Source organism: Chondrus crispus, genomic scaffold, assembly GCF_000350225.1.
Source record: "Chondrus crispus Stackhouse genomic scaffold, scaffold_80, whole genome shotgun sequence".
In the NCBI taxonomy this organism is placed as follows: domain Eukaryota; phylum Rhodophyta; class Florideophyceae; order Gigartinales; family Gigartinaceae; genus Chondrus; species Chondrus crispus.
Window position 1 is genome coordinate 164,999 of NW_005178726.1, and position 21,328 is coordinate 186,326.

Consider the following 21,328-nt stretch of genomic DNA (forward strand, 5'->3'; position numbering starts at 1 on the left):
TGTCCCTCGCACCCCACATGGTGCCCGAGCCGGCCCCACAACCGCCCGCCGATCCGCCCAAGCCTGACGCCCCCCCCTCCGTGCCGCCCCCAGTGCCCATGGTTGCCGTCGGTGACAACTCGCAGATGGACATCTACTCCCGTCTGGCCAAGGATCGCATCCTCTTACTGGGTCGCGCCGTCGACGACGAGGTCGCCAACTCCCTCGTTGCGCAGTTGTTGTTTTTGGCAAGTGAAGATCCAGACAAGGATATCACTATGTACATCAACTCACCGGGAGGAGGAGTGTCTGCTGGCATGGCCATTTATGATACCATGCAATTCATTCCGTGCGATGTTCAGACGATTTGCTTTGGTACAGCCGCGAGTATGGGCGCATTCTTGCTGAGTGCAGGGACTAAGGGAAAGAGGAAGAGCCTGCCGAATGCCAGGATTATGATCCATCAGCCTCTCGGTGGCGCCCAAGGACAGGCAGCGGATATTGAGATTCAAGCACGAGAGATTCTGTTTGTCAAGGATTTGCTGAATGGTTACATGGCCGATTTCACAGGGCAGTCTTTGCAGAAAATACAAAACGATACGGACAGAGACTTCTTCATGACGGCTGCCGATGCCCAGGAGTACGGCCTTATCGATGAGGTCATTAAGACCAAGATAGATGTTCCAGTTCTTGCTCGCCCAACACTTGTGTAAATGCAGTCATGACTTCTTGACTTTCCAAAACTGCTAATCGACGAGGTCTTTCTGCCTTCAACTTGGCGCCGGCGTTGTCTCACATCTTGCTGCGTTGACTGCGTGCCATGGGTACAAGGGAAGAGTGTACCGTTTCTCCTTTGAAACGGAGAAGAGAAATGACCCCATTAATCTTGACTCTACTACGGCAAAAACATATCCATTTCGTAGTCTTGTCCGCGCTGTGTTGCAACTAGTGCGAGCGATTCTTTCCTGTGCCTTTCATAGTACGGTATAGGTCATCCGCACAGGATGAAAATGCTAGTCCCGATGCTCAAGGTGAGAATGAAAAGGTTTGAGATCTGTCCGGACACTGCTTTGAGCGCAAGACTACGGTGTTCATCTCACTGTGGTGCCGCTACGTTTTCGCCACTGTGAACAGATGGTTGGCGATAGGCTCGTCCGCCTGTCTGCGCCCACAGAAGTCGTAGCATTTCGAAGCGACGTCACCGCTTCTCCTCTTGTGCTTTCTCTGTTGGATTGTCTACTGGATAGGCATGTGTGCTGGGACAGGGCGAGCGAAACAAAGCTAGATTTGTCGAAAAGACAGATAAGGCACAAGATTTATCGGAATATCGGAAATACAAGCCAAACGAAAGCCGTGTGAACGCAAGAACTAGAGGAGTGAGCGGTTCAACTACGTCCCTTACGGATACCCCGTGGCCAGACAAAAATCAAATGGAACACCGTAAGAGGTTTAGTTGAGGATGGAAACGGGAACACCTTGGAAGTGGGTAAGCTGGTCGATGACACCGGTCTTGGACACAAGGCCTGCGTGGTACAGACCACCGAAGGCGCACATAGCCAGACGGCCGTTCTTGATTTCGCTGAGCTGGTACTTCTTGAAGACGTCAGGGTTCTTGCCGAGTCCAAGGGGGTCAAAGGCGAAGTAACCGGGAGCACGGGTGCCGTCTAGTGTAGCCTTGAGGGCAACAGAGCCGAAAATCTCAAAGAAGGAAACGAAGAGGAGGATCTGCGACATGCCTCCAGTCTTGACGAAGAAGTCATGTGCTTCGGTCGGGGTCATGGCCTTGACACCAGGGAAGCGGATAATTTCCGGGATCACGACACCGAGAACGCCAAGCATCGCAACACGGCCTGAGAAGAAAGAAACCAAAACAGACAAGTCAGTCAACAGATATTACTGAACTGCCAAACGCAGACACATGTGAGGAGGGGGATCGGAGGTGCGGATACTTACAATGCTTAATCTCAGCCTCTTGCATCCACTTGAGGTTGAAGGCTCCGGACAAGTTGAAGGGGTCGAAGCCTGCGTTGCCTGGAATAGATGGGTCATCCAAAGAAGCGGGCTGCTCCATGAAGGGCATAGCTGGGGAAATCTTCATGGACACGGCATGTCGTGAGACGGTTGCGGCGCGGCAGACTCGGGTGCCGGAGAGGGAGGAGGAGAAGCCGGTGACGACAGGTGCGACGAAGGCAGTCATGTTGATGAGTTAGGGGGAAAAACTGTTGTGGGTGTGGAATGGGGAGGAGTGGTGATGCTGGAGGTAGAAGAGTAGTAAGTCGGGGGATGGGTTCGCGGCAGACCTCGGTTTGTTTAAGTATTGGTTGAGTGGCTTCTCAAGTGGGCTGTGCGCAGAGGGTGCAGCTCGCTGGGTTTTATGGGGTTTCGCTGGCGCTCGCTGTAGGCAAGGTGGACTCGATTGCAGAACGTGCCTGTGTGCCGCCTGTCAACGGGCATTCGGGAGGCCGCTTTCGAACGGAGGTGCACCGAGGTCAATGGCGAGGATAGCCCAATGGTTCGAAATATCTGTGTGCCGAGCTCTCAACAGTCCACTTTCCTGCATTTTTATTGGCCCCTCACGGACGATACACTTCCACTTGTCGAGACAGTTGCCACAGAGAGAAGATCATTCGCAGGTATTTCTATTACAGTTCCTCATTACAGACGCCGGCCACGACTCGAAATTTGTTCACAGCTTGATCTCAAAATATTCCCCACTCCCGAACTCCCGCTGGGGGCGACACAACTCTCCACTGACACAACTCACAGGATGGAAACGTTCAGAATCCTGGAACCGTCTCTAAAAACCCCCACATCAGTGTCTGCCAACTGTAGACGAGCCCCTTGTTTCTTTCGATGTGTCGCTCCCGATGAAATACTGACATTGTCCAATGAATAAGGCATGTCGTTATTCTCTAGAAACACACTCATATTCCACTCACAAAATATCACATCTCTGCCCATACGGCATTACCCGCAGTCTACATACCCGCAATGAAAAGATTGCAAACCAGCTCAGGAGATTTGAGGAATTTTATTTCTTGCGGGTAAATGTTACGGTGCGAGTACGGAAATGGAAAACACCACCAATGATTTCCGAGGTGTCTCTAGTGCTACTTTTCGTAGAACGCCGTCCAGTTCCGACTGAAAGTTTAAAAAGAGGCACAACCCCTGACAGACTTGTTCAGCTAGCATAGAACGTCTAGCTACAGTATATGAACGGCAAACTTTCAGAGCACTGACAAATTGTGATTCGATCCATCTCTCTGCATCTTGGCACACATCAACAAATGGTAAAGGCTTGTTTGTAAACCTACAACGCCATAATCTGCACAGCCTGGCTCACGCTCTTCACATTACCACTTTGGTCAGCAATGAACATAGTGAGAAAACGATGAACCCATACGCATCCTCTTTTTTCCCTTCCACCGCACCCGTCGCGCAACCTGAGAACAACTATATGCAGTCGGCTTTGGATCCTTGCGTACCCGAATATACACCAAATTCGGTCGCACGAACTGAACATCCATTTCAGGAAAATATCAATGACTATGAGCGTATGTCGGGCCCCAGAAGTTTACCGGAGAGGCAGTGGTCATACATTCACGAGGGTGTGGACAATCCTCATGAATGGAGCGAAACTTTTCAAAGCAATCCCGTTGCCTTTCCATCAGAACTTCTGTCCGGTCTGTCGATGAAGCCAGGCAATGCGTTTGAGCGAAGAAAAGTTTCAAGCCTCACCAATGAGGAGGCACGAGAAAGCCTTGAGAAGGCCTGGGCCATGTTGGATCTCCATGTTGATGGGGCGAAGAGAATGCAGGAACGGATCTTATTCTTGGCAGAGTTGGTTAAATCACTAAGAGACGATCTCTCCCAGGAGAAAAAAGCTCACGCTCAGATGGACCTAGAAAAGATGCAGATAGCATCGGAACGTGAACTGTATCGCAAAGAGAAGTTGAAGAACAAATTGCTTGAGGAAAGGTTTTCTAGACTTGAGATCCAGCTCGCTTCTGAAAGGGGAGCGAACCGCAGGGAACACGTAAAGAACTCACAGCTCCGAGAATTATATGAAGATGCGACAGAAAAGCTCAAGGCGTTGAGTGATTCACGAACCGCGGCAGTAGAGAAATGAAGAAAGTGACACATTTTGGGCTTTGAAGTCGTGGACTTAATCTTACGCCATCCATGTAACATGCAAGGTCTGAACGATTGCAGTTTGTTCGACATTGTTTCAAAGCTACGTATAACTTTTAGAATTCGCTTCGCTAGTTTAGAATCATTTGGACAGCTACAGTCAACTTCAATAAAAAGGTTGCTTGGCTTTTCGCCTTATGAAAAGAAAATCAGAGCACTACGGGATGCTACCAACTATGTGACTTGCTATGTTCATGCTATGTATGTCATCAAAGGATGACGGTTGTTTTTCTCGCCGCGGCCCTGATGGAAGAGACAGAGTTGCTTGTTACTCAATCGCGTGAGCCGGGAAATTTGAAGCATTCTTCATCTTCGAGCTCTTGAACTATTGAGTCACTCCTCTAAGTACGGACAAGGAAATGTGGTTTCGGCTTTAGCTTTTTTTTTTTTAACAAGCATTGGTATACAGGGCATCATCCAATTGTTTTGACGTAGACGTTGTCGCCCTTCGAAAAACATGACGTGCTCGTTTGTCTTGCGGAAAGTAGCTGGAGTCGGTCATTTGGTCATAACATATCGGCGATATGAGTCTTTCGGAAATCCGAAAGGATCCTCATTTTGGGAGCATGGGTGGACAAGGACTTATATTAATAGCAAAAGCGTTTCAACCTTTCTGAATCTGAGAGAGCGAATAGACCTACTGTGATCCTACGGGAAGGCAAGATGCTTTGTTTGGTTCGCGCATCACCATCAACTCTTCAACTTGGCGTACTGTACTATTGGTTTTCTCGCGTAGTATTCCCGTCGAGATGCAGAATGGCATGCTGTGCAGTATTAGTGTACGGTCTCACCAGCAGCCTATCCAAAAGGTATCGCTGCCAAGATCCTTACATGACGCTGCAGTAGGATATAATTCTTTTTAGAGAATTTTTCTTACGTACCCCTTTTATTTTGGAATTTTTCTTGCGTACCCCTTTCTTCAGCGCATATCATGCACAACACTGGATCAGAAAGTAATGATAAAATTAGTAGATGGACAAGTGGGCTCCGTGCGCGCTTCGCGCGCCAAGCCAAGTCCCTTCCTCCTCCTCTCCTCGTTCTGCACACGCTGTCGTTCCCCGCCCCCCTGCTCCCCCTTCCTCTGCGCTAACTCTCCCGTCTTCTCTCCGGTCTTTGTCGCCCCTTGCCCCCTCGTCCTGCTACACGTTACTAGCCCCTGCGCGTCGCGCCCGGTCCGCGCCACCGCCCTCAGCGCCGCCGCCCGCCTGTGTCCCCTTCCCCCCCGACCGCGGTTCGGTCCCTGCAGCCCGCAAACATGGTCAGCGCCGCTGCCCTCCACGCCGCCGCTCGCTTCCGCCTAACACTGCTACCTGGCGGCGGCTCCCGGCACCCACCCGCCTGCGGGCGCCCTCCTGCACCGCCGGCTGCAACACCTGCCCGGCTCTCAGCGACCACTTTCCCCGTTCTTCGCACCTCCGTGATGCGCGCGGCCCGCGCCGCCGCCCTCCGCGCCACCGCTCTCACCACTACCTCGACCGCCCCTTCCTAAGCGCACCCGTCCACCACGTCCCCGCGCCGCAGGCACACCCCGCCCACCAGCACGCAGAACGTCTCTGCCACGCCCGCGTCCGTCCGCCCCGGCACTGCCACCCACCACGCACGTCGCCCGCCACATCTCGCCGCGCACGGCGCTCTTCGCCGCGTGCTGCCCGCTCATGTTGCGCAGAAGCTCCACGCAGCTCGCCACCACGCGCGCGTCGCCCGCCTGCCGGTCCAGCAGAGTCTCCGCCGCCGCTTGGAACCGCTTTGCGTGGAGTTGCATGCACACCGCGTCCGCGATCTCGCGCGCACGCCCGTCCCACCCGCCGCACTCGCCCACCACGGCGTCAACGCCTGCCTCCGCTGCTACCCGGCACACCACGTCCGTCACCGTCTCTGAGCAACCCAGTTAGCGCCCGCTCGCCGTCGCGCCTCCCCCGCCTCCCAACACGCGCGCCCGGTTGAAGCCCGCTCGCCGTCCGGCCTCCCCCGCCGCCCGGCACGCGCGCCCGATTGAAGACCCTTGTAGTACTCCACGCCGTCCCGCTCTGGCCCGGTCCGCTCCTGCGCCCTCTGCTCCCCCACGCGCACGCGCGAGTGTGGCGATCCATGCCGCCCCGCCTCGGCGCCCCCCACCTACCCTCCCCCACCGTCCCCATCGCTGCCCCAGCCCACAACTCCTCCATGTCATCGCCGCACACCCAAAACCGCCCTCCGCCCACCATCATCTTGCAGCCCACCGTCCCTATCGCCGCCCATCGCCGCCCCGACCCGCACTTTCTCGTCGCCGCGCATCCACATCCGCCCCCCAAAGTCGGAGCACCACGCGCTGCGCAACTCCGCCTTGAAGAATTCCGGCCCCCCCACGCACAGCCCCCCGCGCACCACCGCCCCGCTCACGTCGCCACGAGCCTCCGGTATTTCGGGCAGCCCCGTGTCTCACGCGTCCGCCCCCCTGTCGTACGCGTCCATCTACCACACCGCTGTCACGTGCTCGCAGTGCCCGCCCCAGTTCCGCCCACAATGTAGACCCCCCTGGCGCGGTTTAAACGGATCCGGGCTAACATTTGTAGTGTACTGTAGCGCGGCCGCGCTCGGCAGTCCGCACAGTTATTTTAAATTTTAAATTTAACTTGTCGCCACTTGTCAGCCTGTACTGTAGTGGGGCCCCGCCCCGCAGTCCGCACAGTAATTTTAATTTAAAATGTTACACTTGTCGCCACTTGTCACCGCCACGTGTCCCCGTGGCGGCCTGGCCTGCGGCCAGGCCCCGCCCGTGGCCGCCACTTGTCACGGTAGCGCCAATGGCAACGCGGGAGCGCAAGGACATACAGACAGACACACAGACAACGATTTTAGTAGTTGTAGAATTGAATTCAATGTGAGTACAATAAATAAATAGGGCCATTTGCGGATCTTGGGGTGACAGGTGCGGCTTTTGATGCCCTTGGGGAGGTGAAGTTCTAGCCCTGGGGGTGTTTTGGGGGCGACTACCCCAATTGAGGTGGCATTGAAGGGTGACGTTCCTCATTCATCCAATTCCGAGGGTGACGTCGCCCTAAGAAAACGACATGTTGAAACATGCCGATCTTTGTCTGTGTCTATAGGGCGACATTGGATCGTTTTCTGAGATTGATGTGATTTCAGTTGGAAATATAGGGTGACTTCATATGCGAAACACCGGCAACTTCTACCCACTCTATCTACATACAATTACATACAGTATTTTCCGTATTTTCCATACCACGGAAGCATGTTTACCTAGTGTTTTCATCCCCATAAAGCTGTCTCAGTGCACAATCAGTGACAGTATGCGTCTCAGAACGACAAAGAGAGCAAGTATACTTCCTCTTTGATGGCGCAGGTCCGTTCTCATACCAGCTCTTCTTACGTTTTCCCGCGTTTTTCACTGGCCTCCCACGAGGAGGAGGGATAGCTTTGGGAATTCTTAAGTTCTGACCAAAAGCTACTAACCGTTTCGCTTGTTTGATAACTTTGTCGACAGAGTATTGCGCCGGCATTGAGTAACACAAGCTGTAGTAATTCTCTTTCCATGCTTTCGTCAAATGTCGTCGCGCAACGTGCTTATACAAATTATTAGATCCGTACTTCTCACATATGACAGCCGTTCCGTGATAGCAAGGAAAACCGGAACCATCTCGTGAATGCATGCAGCATGAAGGGGGCGTGTTTGGCTCTGAACGCATGACTACATGCCTCAAACGCGTTCCGTCCACCACGCTTCGTACCGTCGCCTCCATTTGCCCCGTTCCCTCTACAAACCTAACAGACTCCTTATAAACTCTTGATCTCTGAATGAGTAGCGCAAGACGTTGTTCAATGTGAGGTGGTACGGGACTCTTGCAGTTCATTGCAGTTGCTTGCCGCTTCAAAAAGGCAGTTCGCTGTGTCGACACAACTTTCTCCAGCATCTTTTGAGGCTCCACTGTCCTGATGTGGTTTCGCAGGGCGGCGGACATGCCACTTTCAGCTCCTTGAGATGTCGTGATTAGATCTTGCAACATCGAGCATGCTCTGTACAGCTCACTGTCATCAAACCTATTAAGGTAATCTGACATCTTCATCGGGAAGTCTTTTTTGGCTTGAATAACCTCATCCTTGCTTGGGTTTCGAAGCGCTTTATCGTACATGCGCACACCAACAACCTTTCCCGCACCCAGTGCTGTAGCGAGATTTTTTCGGACATGCAGTGGGTCCAGGAACAACTTCGCGTGCTGCATGCACCGCTTGTACGCTGAGTCGATAGATTTCTCCTGGTCGACAATTGTCGTCCTCGTTGGTACATCAAACCCTGGGATATCCGCGGCGGCAGCAAAAACTTTCTCCCATGTGTCCATTCCCTCAGCTCCCACGAAATGGGCGAACACCAAGGGGCAGAGTTGATGGTTAGTGTCGTATCCGAACACTTCAAATGTGGTTCCGTAAGAACGGCGGCCCAAACCCTCGCAATGAGCGGCATCCGCTGCGCATGTCATCCTGCCCTTTCTACAGAAAGCTTCTGCAACCATCGGGACGAAGAGGAACCCGCCATAATATTTACCCTCATCCGCAATATCCGAGACGTCCACATCCTCTACATTAAACCCGGATTGTAGGGATCTTAGTTTTTCAGAGTATGAAAGTTTTTGCTGTTGTTTGTATATGAATCGTGCAGCCTTGATGCGCTGCGCCTTCATTTCCGTACCGGACAAGATGAAAATGTCCACCCTGTGCCCCAATTCCCTCAACAGATCAGAGTATCCTTCCAGGGCAGCCATGTCAACGGCTCGAGCAGCTGAGATGTATCTGTTCAGCTCGCGCCTCACAGTGCGAATGTGTGATCTTGCTGGTTGTCGACGGTAAATTGACTTCGCCCTTAAAATGGACGCTAGGACGCTGGTGGGCATGTCAGGGTTCAAGGCGAACTCATCACGAAGCGCCCGTGCGGTCTGCTCAGCGGTATACGCCGGTCTAATTTGACAGGACTTTCTGTCGACTGACTGCCCATAGCACTGGTTTTCGTGCTCTTGGAACCGATTCAACTTCCACAATCCCGATTTCGGTTGCCGATTAAAAGTGAGAGTTGCGGCACAATGCTTTCGTCGAAGCTCTCTTTTGTTCCGCTCGCCGTTTCTTCTGTTCGTCTTCAGACAAAGTTCTGACGTCAACTGGCAACACCCTTTCAGCTGCAGCTGCTGCATCACAAGCTTCTCCATTGCTGCTGGTGTCTTCAGGCGTGACGGCTATGTACGCTCCGAAACCAAAGTCATCGTCGTCAATACATTCCGGGCGAGGGGAACGAGAGGAATCTGCTTCATCTTCCATCGAACTTTCTTCTTCGGCATCAACATCCTCATCGTCCTCTTCCTCATCCGAGTTCACCCCGTCACCCGCCTCTCTATCCCAATCATCGTCAGGCGCCCCAACGAACTCCGCTTCCTCACCATCTGGGCCGTGACCCATTTTAGATTCAAACTCTCTACCCAGGACATCGGTCATAAAATCGGTTCCGTCAAACGAAGATGTATGGATCCTGGGGGAATTATTCCGAGCCCCTCCTTGGCTCCTTGATTCATGACGATCCCTTCGTTCCCTCCTCTGCCTCTCTTCTCGTTTCCGCGCCTCATTATCCATACGTGCTCGTTCCTGATAAGACATTCTCTTCTCTCTGCGCTCCCTAGCCATCCGTTCCCGCCTTTGCGTAATCGTCTCAGGCTTTTCCACCTGACATATGTCTTCGTCTTCCGTTTCCCATTCTTGTCTCATTTCCTTCTCCCTCCGCTGATGTTCCCATTCACTTTCCGCTGAGCCTTTTCTTTCCCTCTCTTCCTCCAATGCCTGCTCTTTTTCTCTCTCCGCTTCCTCCCTCTTCGCACGTACTCTCTCCTCCTCTAGCCCCTGCTCCCTTTTACGTCTCAACTCCTGAGCTCTTTCTTCTTGCATCCTTTCTTCACGATTGCGACGCCCCTCCCTCTTTTCCCTTTCTTCACTTTTGTCCGTTTCTTTGCTCCTATCCTCGCCTTTTTCCGCTTGAGAAGACATTTCCTCCTCCTCAGCCATGACCTTTCTTCGAATATTCTCCCTTTCCTCCCTTAACATGAGTTCGAGTAGTTTCTCCTTCGAGGTTGGAATGAGTGTAAAAAGTAGTGTTGCGGGAACCAAATTTGAAGCATCTTCCCCGTTTTCCATCTCATCAAAACGAATGTCTCTCTCAGCTTGTTCTTTTGCGCGAGTGAGCTTTTGCATAGCTTTATTCGCGGAGGAGCGATCCGACACACATCTGTCCGGATGAACAAGAAAAGAGAGCTTCTTGAAACGCTTTTGTATATTGCGCAAAGTGGGCTCGTCACTTTCGTCCGCCGTATCTCCGGGATGAGCGCAACAAAAGACGTCAATTACGGGCGTTTCGTTGATGATGATTGTCCCAAAGTGATGCAGGGCCTTTCTGGCGTCTGGCGGAAAAGATCGCATTATCCCGCCAAAATATGGCAGAGAAAAAGGGGAAAGAACAGAGGGTGACAGTGAAAAGCGAGCTGCGGTGCGAGGGATACTTCCGGAGGATGGATTTTTGTGGGGTGACTATCGGAGAAAGTGGTCGAGGCGCAGGCCGAGGCGCAGGATATTTGACAAGAATATCTGCGCTGCGGACGCCCTACAAATGAGACACTCATGCCGGCCAGAAACACTGTTTCTGGAGGACCAGTAGTTTCATACGAATTGCTCAATTTTTGCAGATAATGCGCCATACATGCCATTTGTGCAATGTCCAAGTGTTTACCAGAGCTTTGAGGCCCACATTTACGTCACTTATCGTTGTTGTTGTACACTAGTTTTGAGAGCTGCTCCGTAGCACGCTGATTATTGAGAAAAGCCAAAGTTTACAGGGATACATGTTTTGTCACCCGTCCTATCTACTCGTACAAGTAGTCTCAATTTCACCAAAGCTCTCTCAACTTTTGTACTGAAGCGGTGGAATGGAGGGTATGAGGGGAAGAAGGGGTAGCGGATGGGTTGTTTGGACCGAGAAGTGAAAGCTCAAAACCTCCAATGATTACCGCAATGTACGCATGAGACAAAGGTCGTTAATGGTTCATCTGCGGACCGAGTCTGCATCTGGTAATAAGTACATTTTCTTTGCTTGCATTTTCCGCACTTGAACATATCAGTACTTGCCTCTTGCTTGCTAAACGGCATCGCATCTCTGGTCATCTTAGCACGAACTTCCTCCCGATTCTTTCGTAGCTCATGATGAGGGCGCAGGCGTCCGTTTCGCCGAGAATTCGTTCAGAGATGACAGGGGCGTTGGGGTGTTGGTCAATACAACTGCAACAGCGTTTGATCACATGAGCAATGTCCCAGTCGATGGGAGTGGTGGCCTACCAGTAGGTGACGGTACCGGGGTGTCGCCGTCCCAAGTATATGTGGACAGATAGACTTTCTTCCTTTTCCAAATTGTTCATCATAGATTGTGTAAATGGGAGCCTGTACAAGTCTGATACCATGCAAGTTTAACAGCTTCGATGTCTTGTTAAGCATGTGCATCCAAGCGATGGAGGACGCCGTTTGAGCGGAAGCAAGCGAGGAAGAGTTCCTCAATAATGTAAAGTCTCTTCACAGAACCCGTATATACATGTCATACGGTCGAGCCATATGAGCGATATCCACGGCGCATCAGCGAACGACGTGGAATTATCAGTTTCGCTGCAAATACAGTACTTCGTAGGGACAGGATAATGACGAGGACAGCTTGCCGAGAGATACAATGGCCACCTTCGACACCTGTTGATTGGCGGAATGCGTTCTGACCATGACACTAGGCCAATAGGAGTGATTCCCATATGGTGACCTTGCTGGACAATGAATGAGGATCCGGACTGCAGAGGGCAGGCTGTGATGTCCGCAGAAGTATTTGGTTGTTCCAAGAACATTTTAATACGCAAACCAGGCAGCTACATTACTCATGAGTCCTGCACTGTCGTCGGAGTGAGCGCCACATCGCTAGATGAAAAAGGCTATGAAACAGTGACAGAAAGAATCGCTCCGGCTGCATTTCAGCCGCACCAGAGACAAGAAAGGGAAACCTACACTATCAACAATACGAGTGCACCACCTCTCCCATGACCCGCACGCCCAGCAATACGCCCGCCACCCTGTCGTCTCCGCCCACTCCTTCCCGCCGCAGCCCATGCACCCGACGGACCGCCGCCCGCCGCTGCCCATCGACATCAAGCCGGTCCAGAAGCCCACCGCCACCTACGAGCTGGATGACTCCCCGCCCATCGAGCCGCACATCGTCATGCAGATGGGCGGCATCCCGTACGCAGACCTGTGCAAGGAAAAGGTCCGTGAGGCCTTCAAGGAGATGAAGAAGAACGAGCACATGGCCAAGGGCGAGTTTGACCAACAAGAAGCAACAAGTGGCGGGAGCAGAGCCGAAAACCTCACTCTCCCTTGCCACACGCGCGTTTCAAGCTCCTGCCCCCGAAAATCCGCGCATACAAAAGATCGAAAATCCAATCGGCACTGTCCCGTGAACTACTCAGAACAGCCAATGGTTTGGCCATGAACAATGTGGCGGCGGGCCACGTCCAAACGACCGGCTCATATTGCTCACCTGGGGCGCAGCGTGAGATTCGTGTGCCGTGGAGATACACAAAGAGCCAAACAGTGGCTCCCTTGCCGTTTTCAGCCTCGTGCCAGCGCCCGCCGCCCATCGCCGCGCCTCCGCGCCTCCGCCCATCGCGCCCATCGCTTGCTTGCCGAGGCCCACCGCCACCTCGGCCGTCGCAACGGTTCAAACAGCACCAATCGAGCACGGTCATCGGCCGAAGGGAGAGGGCGTCCTCACCAAGCGGCCTCACAACGCGACAGCATTCCCGCCGCGCTGGAAGACGAACAAGGCGTCGATAGCCAGGACGGCTGCTCGGCGTTCTATGCAGCCTAAGTTACTAGCATTTCCAATTGCAATCATGAATCAATACATCTTCTTTGCCCTATCGGCGCTCCTTGCGGCTTCCGTCGAAGGCAAGAAGCATGTGATGTCTGTAAGGTGACCGTGAACGACCGCGTCGAAAACGCTCAAGGAGTTCGCGAGATTTCGACCGAAGCCGACCTTCTCATGCCCGTTGTCCCGTGGGAGGAACTTACCGCTGATGGAGTGACCGTCGACGTCTGTACATTGCACCGAATCAAGTTCGTTGGCCCTGTTGATGCGGAAGACTTTGAAGAGGGCAACGTGCTCACTTGCCCTAAAGACGACCACGCTTCCCTGGGGTGCCCTGAACCACCTGTGAAGGACGAGCTCAACGTTCTGGACGAGGTAGTCTTCCGCAAGATCGTGATGGTCACGATTTTTAAGGGCGGCGTGCACGTGAAAACGAGGTACGTTTCCGGTGCCGATGTCGCGCCGCACGTGGCCGTGCACGTTGGGGAGCTGGTCAACCCAGCTTCCCGCATCATGGAGTCCAGGAAGAGTATTCTGGAGATGAAGGCGGTGGCTAGGGTTAACGACATTGGTATCACGGCCTTCGATGAAGACGGAAGCACCGAGGTCGTGCCGGGCATGGACCTTACCTGGGGAATCAAGGCGACAGCTGGAGTGTGCGAATTCGACTTCGATCGCTTCCCACCCAAGGCGACATGGGAACAAAGGGTGAGGGTGGAGGCGTCAGGGTCTGTCTCAGCGGCGGCATCGTTCTCAAACAATCAATCTGGTGAGCTTTTCAATGTTCCCATTCTAGGGGCTGGTTTTGAGAAGAAAATCTTCCTTGTCGGAACGATCCGCTTTGGATTGTTCGCCAGTGTGGATTACGAACTCTCTCTCATGGCTTCGGCTTCAGCGGTGGCTTCCTTTTCTGCGACTTATGAAACTGGTCAAAAAGTTGAGGTCAGTCTCATCGGGTTTGACCCCGAGTCCTTGGCCTCTTCAGGCGAAGGCGGCACTGGTGATCTGGTGTTTACCGGACCGACTGTCGACTTGGATCTGAGCGTGGAGGGATTCGTCGGCGTTCGGCCTGCCATCACGGCCGACCTGTCTCTTCCAATCATCGGCGACGCATCCGCAGAGGTGTGCGCAACTGTCGGCCTGCAGTTGGACGCCAACTATCAAGACCCTGCCTTCCCACCGACGTCCGGGGGGTTAACTCTTGGCACCTGTGATGCTTGTCATTTTGTGGAGGGCACTCTCGACTTGGTGGGCAAAGACCTCACCGTGGAGGGCAAAGTTCCCGTCTTCGGGAGCAAGACCATCGTCATCGACGACCTTTTCCTCGACGAAAATCTTGGCACCGTGTGCGCATTCGAGACGACCTGTCCGACGGAAGCAGGAACGACGGTGGCGCCTCCGACGGTAGCAGGAACGACGGTTGCTCCTCCGACGGTGGCAGCCACGACTGCGGCGCCGCCGACGGTGGCGGTAACTACTCTAGCGCCGCCAACAGTGTCGCCGATGACGACGGCGGCTACTACGGTTGCAGCTACGACAAGCACCGCAGCGACGACCGCGACGGCAGCAGCCCCGGCAACGACCGCTACGACAGCAGCCCCGGCAACGGCAGCAATCACGGCCGCCACGACGTTGGCCACGGACCCACCGTCAACGACGATGGCGACGACCCCCCCTACGACAGCGTCACCGGCGACGACGATGATGCCCTCGTCCTGCATGGCCTTCGGTGTCGTCGGAACGTGCGTGCCGACAGGCGAGTGCGCCGCGATGGGCTCGTTCTCCGAGGCAGGGCTGTGCCCTGGACCGGCAGATATCCAGTGCTGCGTGCCAAACTTCGGCGCTTGCTTCTCGGGAGAAACTGGGCGCACGGGGACGTGCACGAAATCGTGCGGTTCGGGGACTGTGGAACTTGGACTTTGCCCTGGCGATGGGTCTATCACGTGTTGCCTTTTGTAGTGCTGTAGCTTGTAAAATGGGTTTGTTCCGTCTACGTAAGTGATTTGGTGAGTGCATTGGAGAGGAAGGTTGGCGGATTAAGGGAGGCGACGTCTCCCGGCCTTATTCAGTGGAATGAACCCGGATGACTTGACCAGTGGGCAGAGTGGGAGCCTGGAATGCAGACGAGAGCAACCCAGCGGCAGTTCCAGTTCCAGTTCAGCTGGGGGTCTTTATGTATAGTATAGCTCTTCCAACGACCCTCCTCTTCGGTGATACAGCGCAGTGCTGTGCATATTGTACCACAGCGTGTACAATGCAGCTTGATTATGTATATGCATTGATGTATGGCGATCTTGACTTGTTCCAGCAGACAGTGCTTCCGTATAGCTACTCAGAACTGCCTGCTGAACTGTGAGGGCTTCTCATGATCTGAGAGCATTCCTGCCTTTGAAGCAATCAACAAAAAAGGCACTACATAAACGCTCGCCGCATGAAGAGCTGGTTACATTCTCCACCTAAGGTTCGACGTTGCAATCCGGTCGCAGGACTCGGACACACCAAAGAAAAGCGAGGCCAGAAAGGGAGACGTAACACGACGGCTGCCGCAGAGGGTACCTTACAGCTCTGGCGGCGTGGGACGGCCGCCTTACATGGCGCTTTGGCCGATGTCTCGCAAGCCGCGACCGCCAATGCCAGGGGCGCGGCGCTCGCTAATGCCAGGGATTAAAATGCAACCTCCCCCGAGTGCGCCACACGCGCCAAGGGTGCGGCGCTCGCTGATGCCAGGGGCGAAGATCCAACCTGCTCCGGGCGCGTCAGACGCGAAAGCAACGTCTCGTCCCAGGTCCATCACTCTCATGTACCCTTCCATCTCTTCTGCAACTCCTCCTTCTTCGCCGTGAGCAGCTCCCTCCTCGCGACGGTAGCAACCCGTTCGGCAATGCGGTCCTTTCCCGCTTCCTCCGCCTGGCCGACCCTTCTCTCCCTCTCTTCCAACTTGCGCACCCACGCATGTAGCCTCCCCTGCTCGACGCCCGAGTACTTCAAGCTGGCGAAGAAGGAGCGGGAGGGGCGGGGGATGAACACGAGCAGCGTGAGGGCTTCTTGGAATTGACAGGGACTTTAACTAGCTCCCTCACTTCAGCCACGCGCAAATGTTTTGCTTCATCTCCGCCAAGGAGACGAAGCACATCTTCGGTTAATGCGAACGGATACCTTGAAGCGCTATCATGGACAATACCACGGTTGCAGTCCAGCGCAACGCAATGATCTACAATTCCGTGTTCCACTATTCGGACTATCCACACGCCTTGATTATGGTGCGCAAGCCACTTGAAAGGATTTGCATCGAACGCCTTCTTCACAGCTTTAGGAACTCGGCGCACTGATAGTTGAGCGGGAATTTGGTGAACCAGAGAAAAGAGTTGCTTGAGTGTTTTGATCTTCATCGGATGCTTCCGAAGGTACTTGTCGACGCTTGTTCCTCCTGTGGTACCATATAGCGCACAAGTGCCGTTGGACAGCGCAGCCGACACGCATGAATCGTCGTTGCTGCGCACGAGGTTCGGGCCATACTGGTGCACCTCAAACCTTCTTGATCCAGTGATTTGACCGCGTGCCCCAATACCACCGATGAGTATCGGCACACCGCGATGGGCCATCATCCACGCATACAGTCGACGGAACATCTCTTGCAAAAACTTTCTCTTGCGCGGCAAGTCGTTGGTACCATCATCTATAGCGTTTAATAGAGCCTGCATCGTGTGAAGGGATAGTGTAATCGAATTGGCATCGATAGGCCAGAAACTTTCGTCACCGCCTGTCAATCCGGCGGCAGCGTACAAAACGCCGTCTTGCATTTTGTGGCCGCTTGCCCCTTGTCGGCCATCACCAATCATCACCCTGTCAATCGCCCAGCTCATGGTGTCCAAGAATACTAGGAATGTTGCACCTCCCCGGAGATCTGCACAAACTTCCGTTCTTAATGGACACGCGTGAGATGGGCGCCGGGCTCTTTGGTGCGGGTTCCGGGTCACTTGGAGACGCGGCCGTGGTGCACCGTGCTAGAGGCAGGGTGAGCAAGGCGATGAAGAAGACGGGTGAGGGCATTGCGGCGAGATGTGCGCGGGGGGGAGCTGGGGAACGTAGACGCCGAAAAATGGCGGGTTCAGAAGGCGGAACGTACGCCGCGTGACCGCGCGTCACCGTATGCCACTGTGGTGGGCACTGGGCGGCCTCTATAGCCACACTATATTGTTTCAGTTTTGAGAGCGCTTTATCCAGCGCGAAACCGTGCGTTGGCGTGCTTTTATAGGGGTGACATTAAAACAATCATGCATTTCTAGGGCGACTTTTCTAACATTTAGGTCTCTGCCGAAATGCCACGATGGTATACGTTTTTATGGGGTGACATCCCCGAATATGAGTTTGTCGGAGGTGACTTTACGATCGTTTTTCTGTCACCCTAGAAAACGTGCATTGTCACCCCCTGAAAAGGACACCATGGACCAAAATCACCCTACTAGCAAAGCACTTTTTAGTAGTGTCGCCCTATAAAAACCCCCACCGCATTGAAATCGCCCCACGTAGATTTCACTTTGGCCGGGTGTCGCCCCAAAATCTACACTTTGACCCAAAAAAAAATGATGAGTCATCAGTGCACGAGCTGCTCCATATCTCCTCTCGATACGTACAGTATCCGCTCTTCAAAAGCCATTTCAGGCATTTCGCAACACATCCTCTGGGATACCGGCGAACATGGAGGCACCAGCAGGCAACATTTTGAAGTGGAACCACCTTTTCAGTCCCCCAAATGTGCCAAGACATCGCTGCCTGGCCTTCCTGTATTGTATCTACAGAAACCCATGCACGTCACTCTCACTTTTGTGCTTTTCTTTTCTACTCGTTCTGTATTGCTGGCAACCATGGCCATTCATAAACTCACTCCCACTCACAAACCTTTCATGCAATGACCAATGCTGCTTGCACCTACCATCATTCATATACCAATTCCCAAGACGCTGTGGCCCGGAACATCGGAAAGCATCAAGCCCTCAGTGTCGTATACTATTTCGTTTCTGCCATCTGTCAAGTTTCAACCCGGCGAGTCACATCTCGCTAAAATGTATCCTCCTTCCATTTCCTCCTTCCCTCCCTCCTTCCCTCCCTCTTCCCCTCCCTCTCTTCCATTGCAACATCACTCAATCGCTATGCCCAAAAAATTTCTGTGCGCTGCGGTGAGTAAAAACTGAATGGCTACCTTGCTTTATTCTTTGAGATACACATCTAGTTGCACTTCCAGATAAGCCATTTCCACCAACTTGCTTGGCACTGCTGTCCTGCCTGTGGGGTCGCCGCCCGAAAGATGGACGACTATGTCAGTGCTTTATCTCCCGAGCAAGCCCTTTTCGTAAACGCAGCATATGCAAGAGGATCAAAACTAGAGATGAGCCTCGCCTGCTCCAACGTTCCAAAAATGGATGTCCTGTCTAACAGTGACCCCTTCTGTGTCGTGTACTCGCGTGACGGTTCTGACGACTGGGAAACCTTGGGATCCACGGAGACCATCGTTGATACCCATACGTGCAGTTGGACCACAAAGTTCTTCATTGACGTTAAGAGACTCTGTTCTGAGTTTCGCTTTGAAGTGTACGATAGAGACTCCCCACGAGACAAGCTCAAAGATCATGATTATATCGGATTCGTTGAAGGAAACCATATCATGTCCATTGTGGAAAGCCAGAAGAGCACGGCCAAGTATCCGATTTCCCGACCGGGCTCGAAATTTTCTTTCGGCGTCTTGTCTATCACCCTCGACTGGCTGGAAACACCTGTTGGCAACTTTGACCTCACGTTCGATATAAATGTGGAGTACTCCGTGCGGGCCAAGATGTATTTCCAGGTCATGAGAAAGATGCCACAAGATAATCACTACGTGCCCGTGTTTCGGTCTGCCTTGCTGCGAAAGAACGACTCACAGTTCGAGAGAATGACAATCAACTTGACTCAACTATGCGCCGGTAGCGTTGAAAGGACTTTCCGCATTGAGCTGTTTCAATTCAATTCAATGGGTAGAAGTAAACTCCTCGGCTTTGTCCGCACCTGCGTGCAAGAATTAGTAGCCACGGCAGTCGTTACCAAGATGAAGTGGAATTCCGGTAGCAATGGATTTGATCATGCTACAGTGTTAGTGGCACCGCGAGTGGACTTGGAGAAGGGGTATCTAATTACTATGAAAGAATAAGTTGACACAAGAGTGACGAGAACAGTAATGCACTGATATGCATGTGCTGTCGATTTCGATTTCACCTCAAATGGAAAAAGCTTCAAGCTGCCCGACGTCAGTCAGAACATGTATTCTCTCTAGCCAGCAAGGCCTGCGCGATGAAATCTCCTGTGCAAGATTCGCTTCCCGCCATGACAGGCACTTGCAGCCCAGCCACACCTGACGTGCAAGAACTGATGGGGTGATAGACACTGGGTCGTCAATAGCGTTGCCGTGAAAAGAAAAGTCTACATGGAAATATGCATCACGAAGCTTTACAACCAAAATGCGACCTTACGATAAAATGACTGCTTCCGCGAGCCGGCAAGAACCTAAAGAACCGCGAACGAACTCGAGCACCTTTGCTCTTGGCCCGAAGTTTTATGTACAGTTTCTCGATGTGTTACTTTTCTGACTCTTCAGTGCTCATTGCATCTTCGACACCTTCCGTCCCTTCTTCCGCCACGCATATACCAAGCCGCCGATAGCCGACGAGGACAACCCTATCAGCAAGAGCCGACCCCACCAAGGCCACGGTTCATCCGCACCGACGGCGTCATCTGCGGCTTCGTCATCATCATCGTCGTCATCGTCATCATCATCGAGCTCCTTCTTAGCCTTGATAGCCGCAAGGTGTTCCGCATCGTGATCAACCTCTGGTGGCTCGTGGTGATGTATGTTGTGGTGGTGTTCTTCATCTGAATCCTTGTTTTCTTCTGTTTTCGGAATGCCGTCTTTTGCAGTGCCGTCGAGATGGACTTCGTGATCATGCAAGGCAGCCGGCGGCAGCGGCGGCATGTCTTGCCCTGCAGGCGGGTGCACCGGCAGTGGCAGCGCACGTCTCTTAATATCCCAACCCGGGACGTCATATTTGTCCTTCCAATCCCCCAGCCAGTAGTACCGGAGACCAACATGTCGATAACGATTCGGATATGACATAGATCCAAGGGTCTCGTTGAGCAAAATCCTCCGCGGATCCTCCGGTTTGCAGCTATGCTGGCGCTGGCCTGCGTTCACCGCGCACGTCGCAGAGTAATAATTAAGTAGTTTGGTAGACCTGAAAAAGGCCTTGATATCCTCGACATCGTCCACCATTGAGAGGATGTCGAACTGGTTGGCGATGGCGAACAGGCCGGGCTCCGTAGCTTCGTAAAGCTTCCCAGCCATGTGAAGGAGAAAATCGCCTGGGCGGTATTCTTCCGTGTAGACGTTCATAGCGTACTTGGGAACGACTTTGACGTGGGCGTCGCGCTCACGCGCGGAGAGGTTGTTCAAATGATCTTGGAAACTGCTTTGGTCCAGGGCGCGGGCAGTGTCGAACTTGCGGGCGTCGTAGACCTGGTGCAGGAAGTTTTTCATCCAGTCGGAACATTTGAAAAGTATCATTCCGGCATTGAGCATCTGTGATGGGGATAGGACGAAAAGTGTAGCGAAAAGAAGATGAGTCAGACGCAAGGCATGAAAAAGAGTGGAAGAAGGCGCAAGATTGCGATAAAAAAAACGTACGAGCCAGTCGTACGCAAGCATCATGTCATAGCCGTCATCAATAAGAGCCTCCAGCGGGATGGACTGATTGACGACCATGGCATCTGCATCGGACCATAGCAACCAGCCATCATCCCTCCCCTGGCACGCGGCGATGGCCATTTTAATCTTTCCAAACGTGGGGGCTCTGGTATGGTCGATATCAAAACTGTCGTCTTTTGTCCAGCACTTGCCCTTGGCATCCGGGGTCCTGCCGTCGCACGAGGCCGGCTTGAGGACTCCCGATGTACGTCCCGGGACGGAGAGAACGAGATCGTAGCCGTGACGGCGGGCATATCGCCCCTTGTTCTCAGCGGTGAGGGCGCCGAGACGCCGGAAGAAGGAGACGTTGTCGTACATGTGGAGCAGGGCGATGGGGACGCGGCGAGGGGCGCCATTGGAGCCGAGCAGGGGGTCGAGGGGCTGCTTCGGGATAGGTAAGGCGATGAGACATGGGAGAAGGAGGAGGAATGGCGCTAAGCGCGCCATGATGCGGGGGCGCTTCG

The 21,328-nt window shown here is 53.3% G+C and overlaps 6 protein-coding genes; 3 read left to right on the plus strand and 3 right to left on the minus strand.

Moving 5' to 3' along the window:
- The first annotated feature begins 98 nt into the window (after nucleotides 1-98).
- Nucleotides 99-692, plus strand: CHC_T00008566001 (ATP-dependent Clp protease proteolytic subunit). The gene has a single exon (XM_005711287.1). It carries the CDS (start codon nucleotides 99-101, stop codon nucleotides 690-692), a length of 594 nt encoding a protein of 197 aa, XP_005711344.1.
- A 564-nt stretch (nucleotides 693-1,256) lies between these two features.
- Nucleotides 1,257-2,305, minus strand: CHC_T00007661001 (hypothetical protein). XM_005711288.1 is given in 4 exon segments: nucleotides 1,257-1,428; nucleotides 1,429-1,829; nucleotides 1,933-2,176; nucleotides 2,177-2,305. 2 exon segments carry the CDS (start codon nucleotides 2,174-2,176, stop codon nucleotides 1,429-1,431), a joined length of 645 nt encoding a protein of 214 aa, XP_005711345.1. The 5' UTR covers nucleotides 2,177-2,305; the 3' UTR covers nucleotides 1,257-1,428.
- An 8,879-nt stretch (nucleotides 2,306-11,184) lies between these two features.
- On the minus strand, nucleotides 11,185-11,358 carry CHC_T00007662001 (hypothetical protein). The gene has a single exon (XM_005711289.1). The coding sequence runs from the start codon at nucleotides 11,356-11,358 to the stop codon at nucleotides 11,185-11,187; it is 174 nt and encodes a 57-aa protein (XP_005711346.1).
- Nucleotides 11,359-12,266: 908 nt separating this feature from the next.
- Nucleotides 12,267-12,515, plus strand: CHC_T00007663001 (hypothetical protein). The gene has a single exon (XM_005711290.1). The coding sequence runs from the start codon at nucleotides 12,267-12,269 to the stop codon at nucleotides 12,513-12,515; it is 249 nt and encodes an 82-aa protein (XP_005711347.1).
- A 6,432-nt stretch (nucleotides 12,516-18,947) lies between these two features.
- CHC_T00007664001 (hypothetical protein) lies at nucleotides 18,948-19,289 on the plus strand. XM_005711291.1 is given in 2 exon segments: nucleotides 18,948-19,277; nucleotides 19,278-19,289. 1 exon segment carries the CDS (start codon nucleotides 18,948-18,950, stop codon nucleotides 19,275-19,277), a length of 330 nt encoding a protein of 109 aa, XP_005711348.1. The 3' UTR covers nucleotides 19,278-19,289.
- Nucleotides 19,290-19,392: 103 nt separating this feature from the next.
- CHC_T00007665001 (hypothetical protein) lies at nucleotides 19,393-21,311 on the minus strand. XM_005711292.1 is given in 3 exon segments: nucleotides 19,393-19,724; nucleotides 19,725-20,699; nucleotides 20,805-21,311. 2 exon segments carry the CDS (start codon nucleotides 21,309-21,311, stop codon nucleotides 19,725-19,727), a joined length of 1,482 nt encoding a protein of 493 aa, XP_005711349.1. The 3' UTR covers nucleotides 19,393-19,724.
- Between the last annotated feature and the right edge of the window lie 17 nt (nucleotides 21,312-21,328).

Excerpts from the sequence above, each read along its gene's own strand:
- CHC_T00008566001 (XM_005711287.1), top strand. The coding sequence starts at position 99 with ATGGTTGCCGTCGGTGACAACTCGCAGATGGACATCTACTCCCGTCTG.
- CHC_T00007665001 (XM_005711292.1), bottom strand. The coding sequence starts at position 21,311 with ATGGCGCGCTTAGCGCCATTCCTCCTCCTTCTCCCATGTCTCATCGCC. Across the intron at positions 20,700-20,804 it reads TGCTTGCGTACGACTGGCTC|ATGCTCAATGCCGGAATGAT; the intron begins GTACGTTTTTTT and ends TCCCCATCACAG.
- CHC_T00007663001 (XM_005711290.1), top strand. The coding sequence starts at position 12,267 with ATGACCCGCACGCCCAGCAATACGCCCGCCACCCTGTCGTCTCCGCCC.
- CHC_T00007662001 (XM_005711289.1), bottom strand. The coding sequence starts at position 11,358 with ATGACCAGAGATGCGATGCCGTTTAGCAAGCAAGAGGCAAGTACTGAT.
- CHC_T00007664001 (XM_005711291.1), top strand. The coding sequence starts at position 18,948 with ATGCCACAAGATAATCACTACGTGCCCGTGTTTCGGTCTGCCTTGCTG.
- CHC_T00007661001 (XM_005711288.1), bottom strand. The coding sequence starts at position 2,176 with ATGACTGCCTTCGTCGCACCTGTCGTCACCGGCTTCTCCTCCTCCCTC. Across the intron at positions 1,830-1,932 it reads AGAGGCTGAGATTAAGCATT|GCCGTGTTGCGATGCTTGGC; the intron begins GTAAGTATCCGC and ends CTTTCTTCTCAG.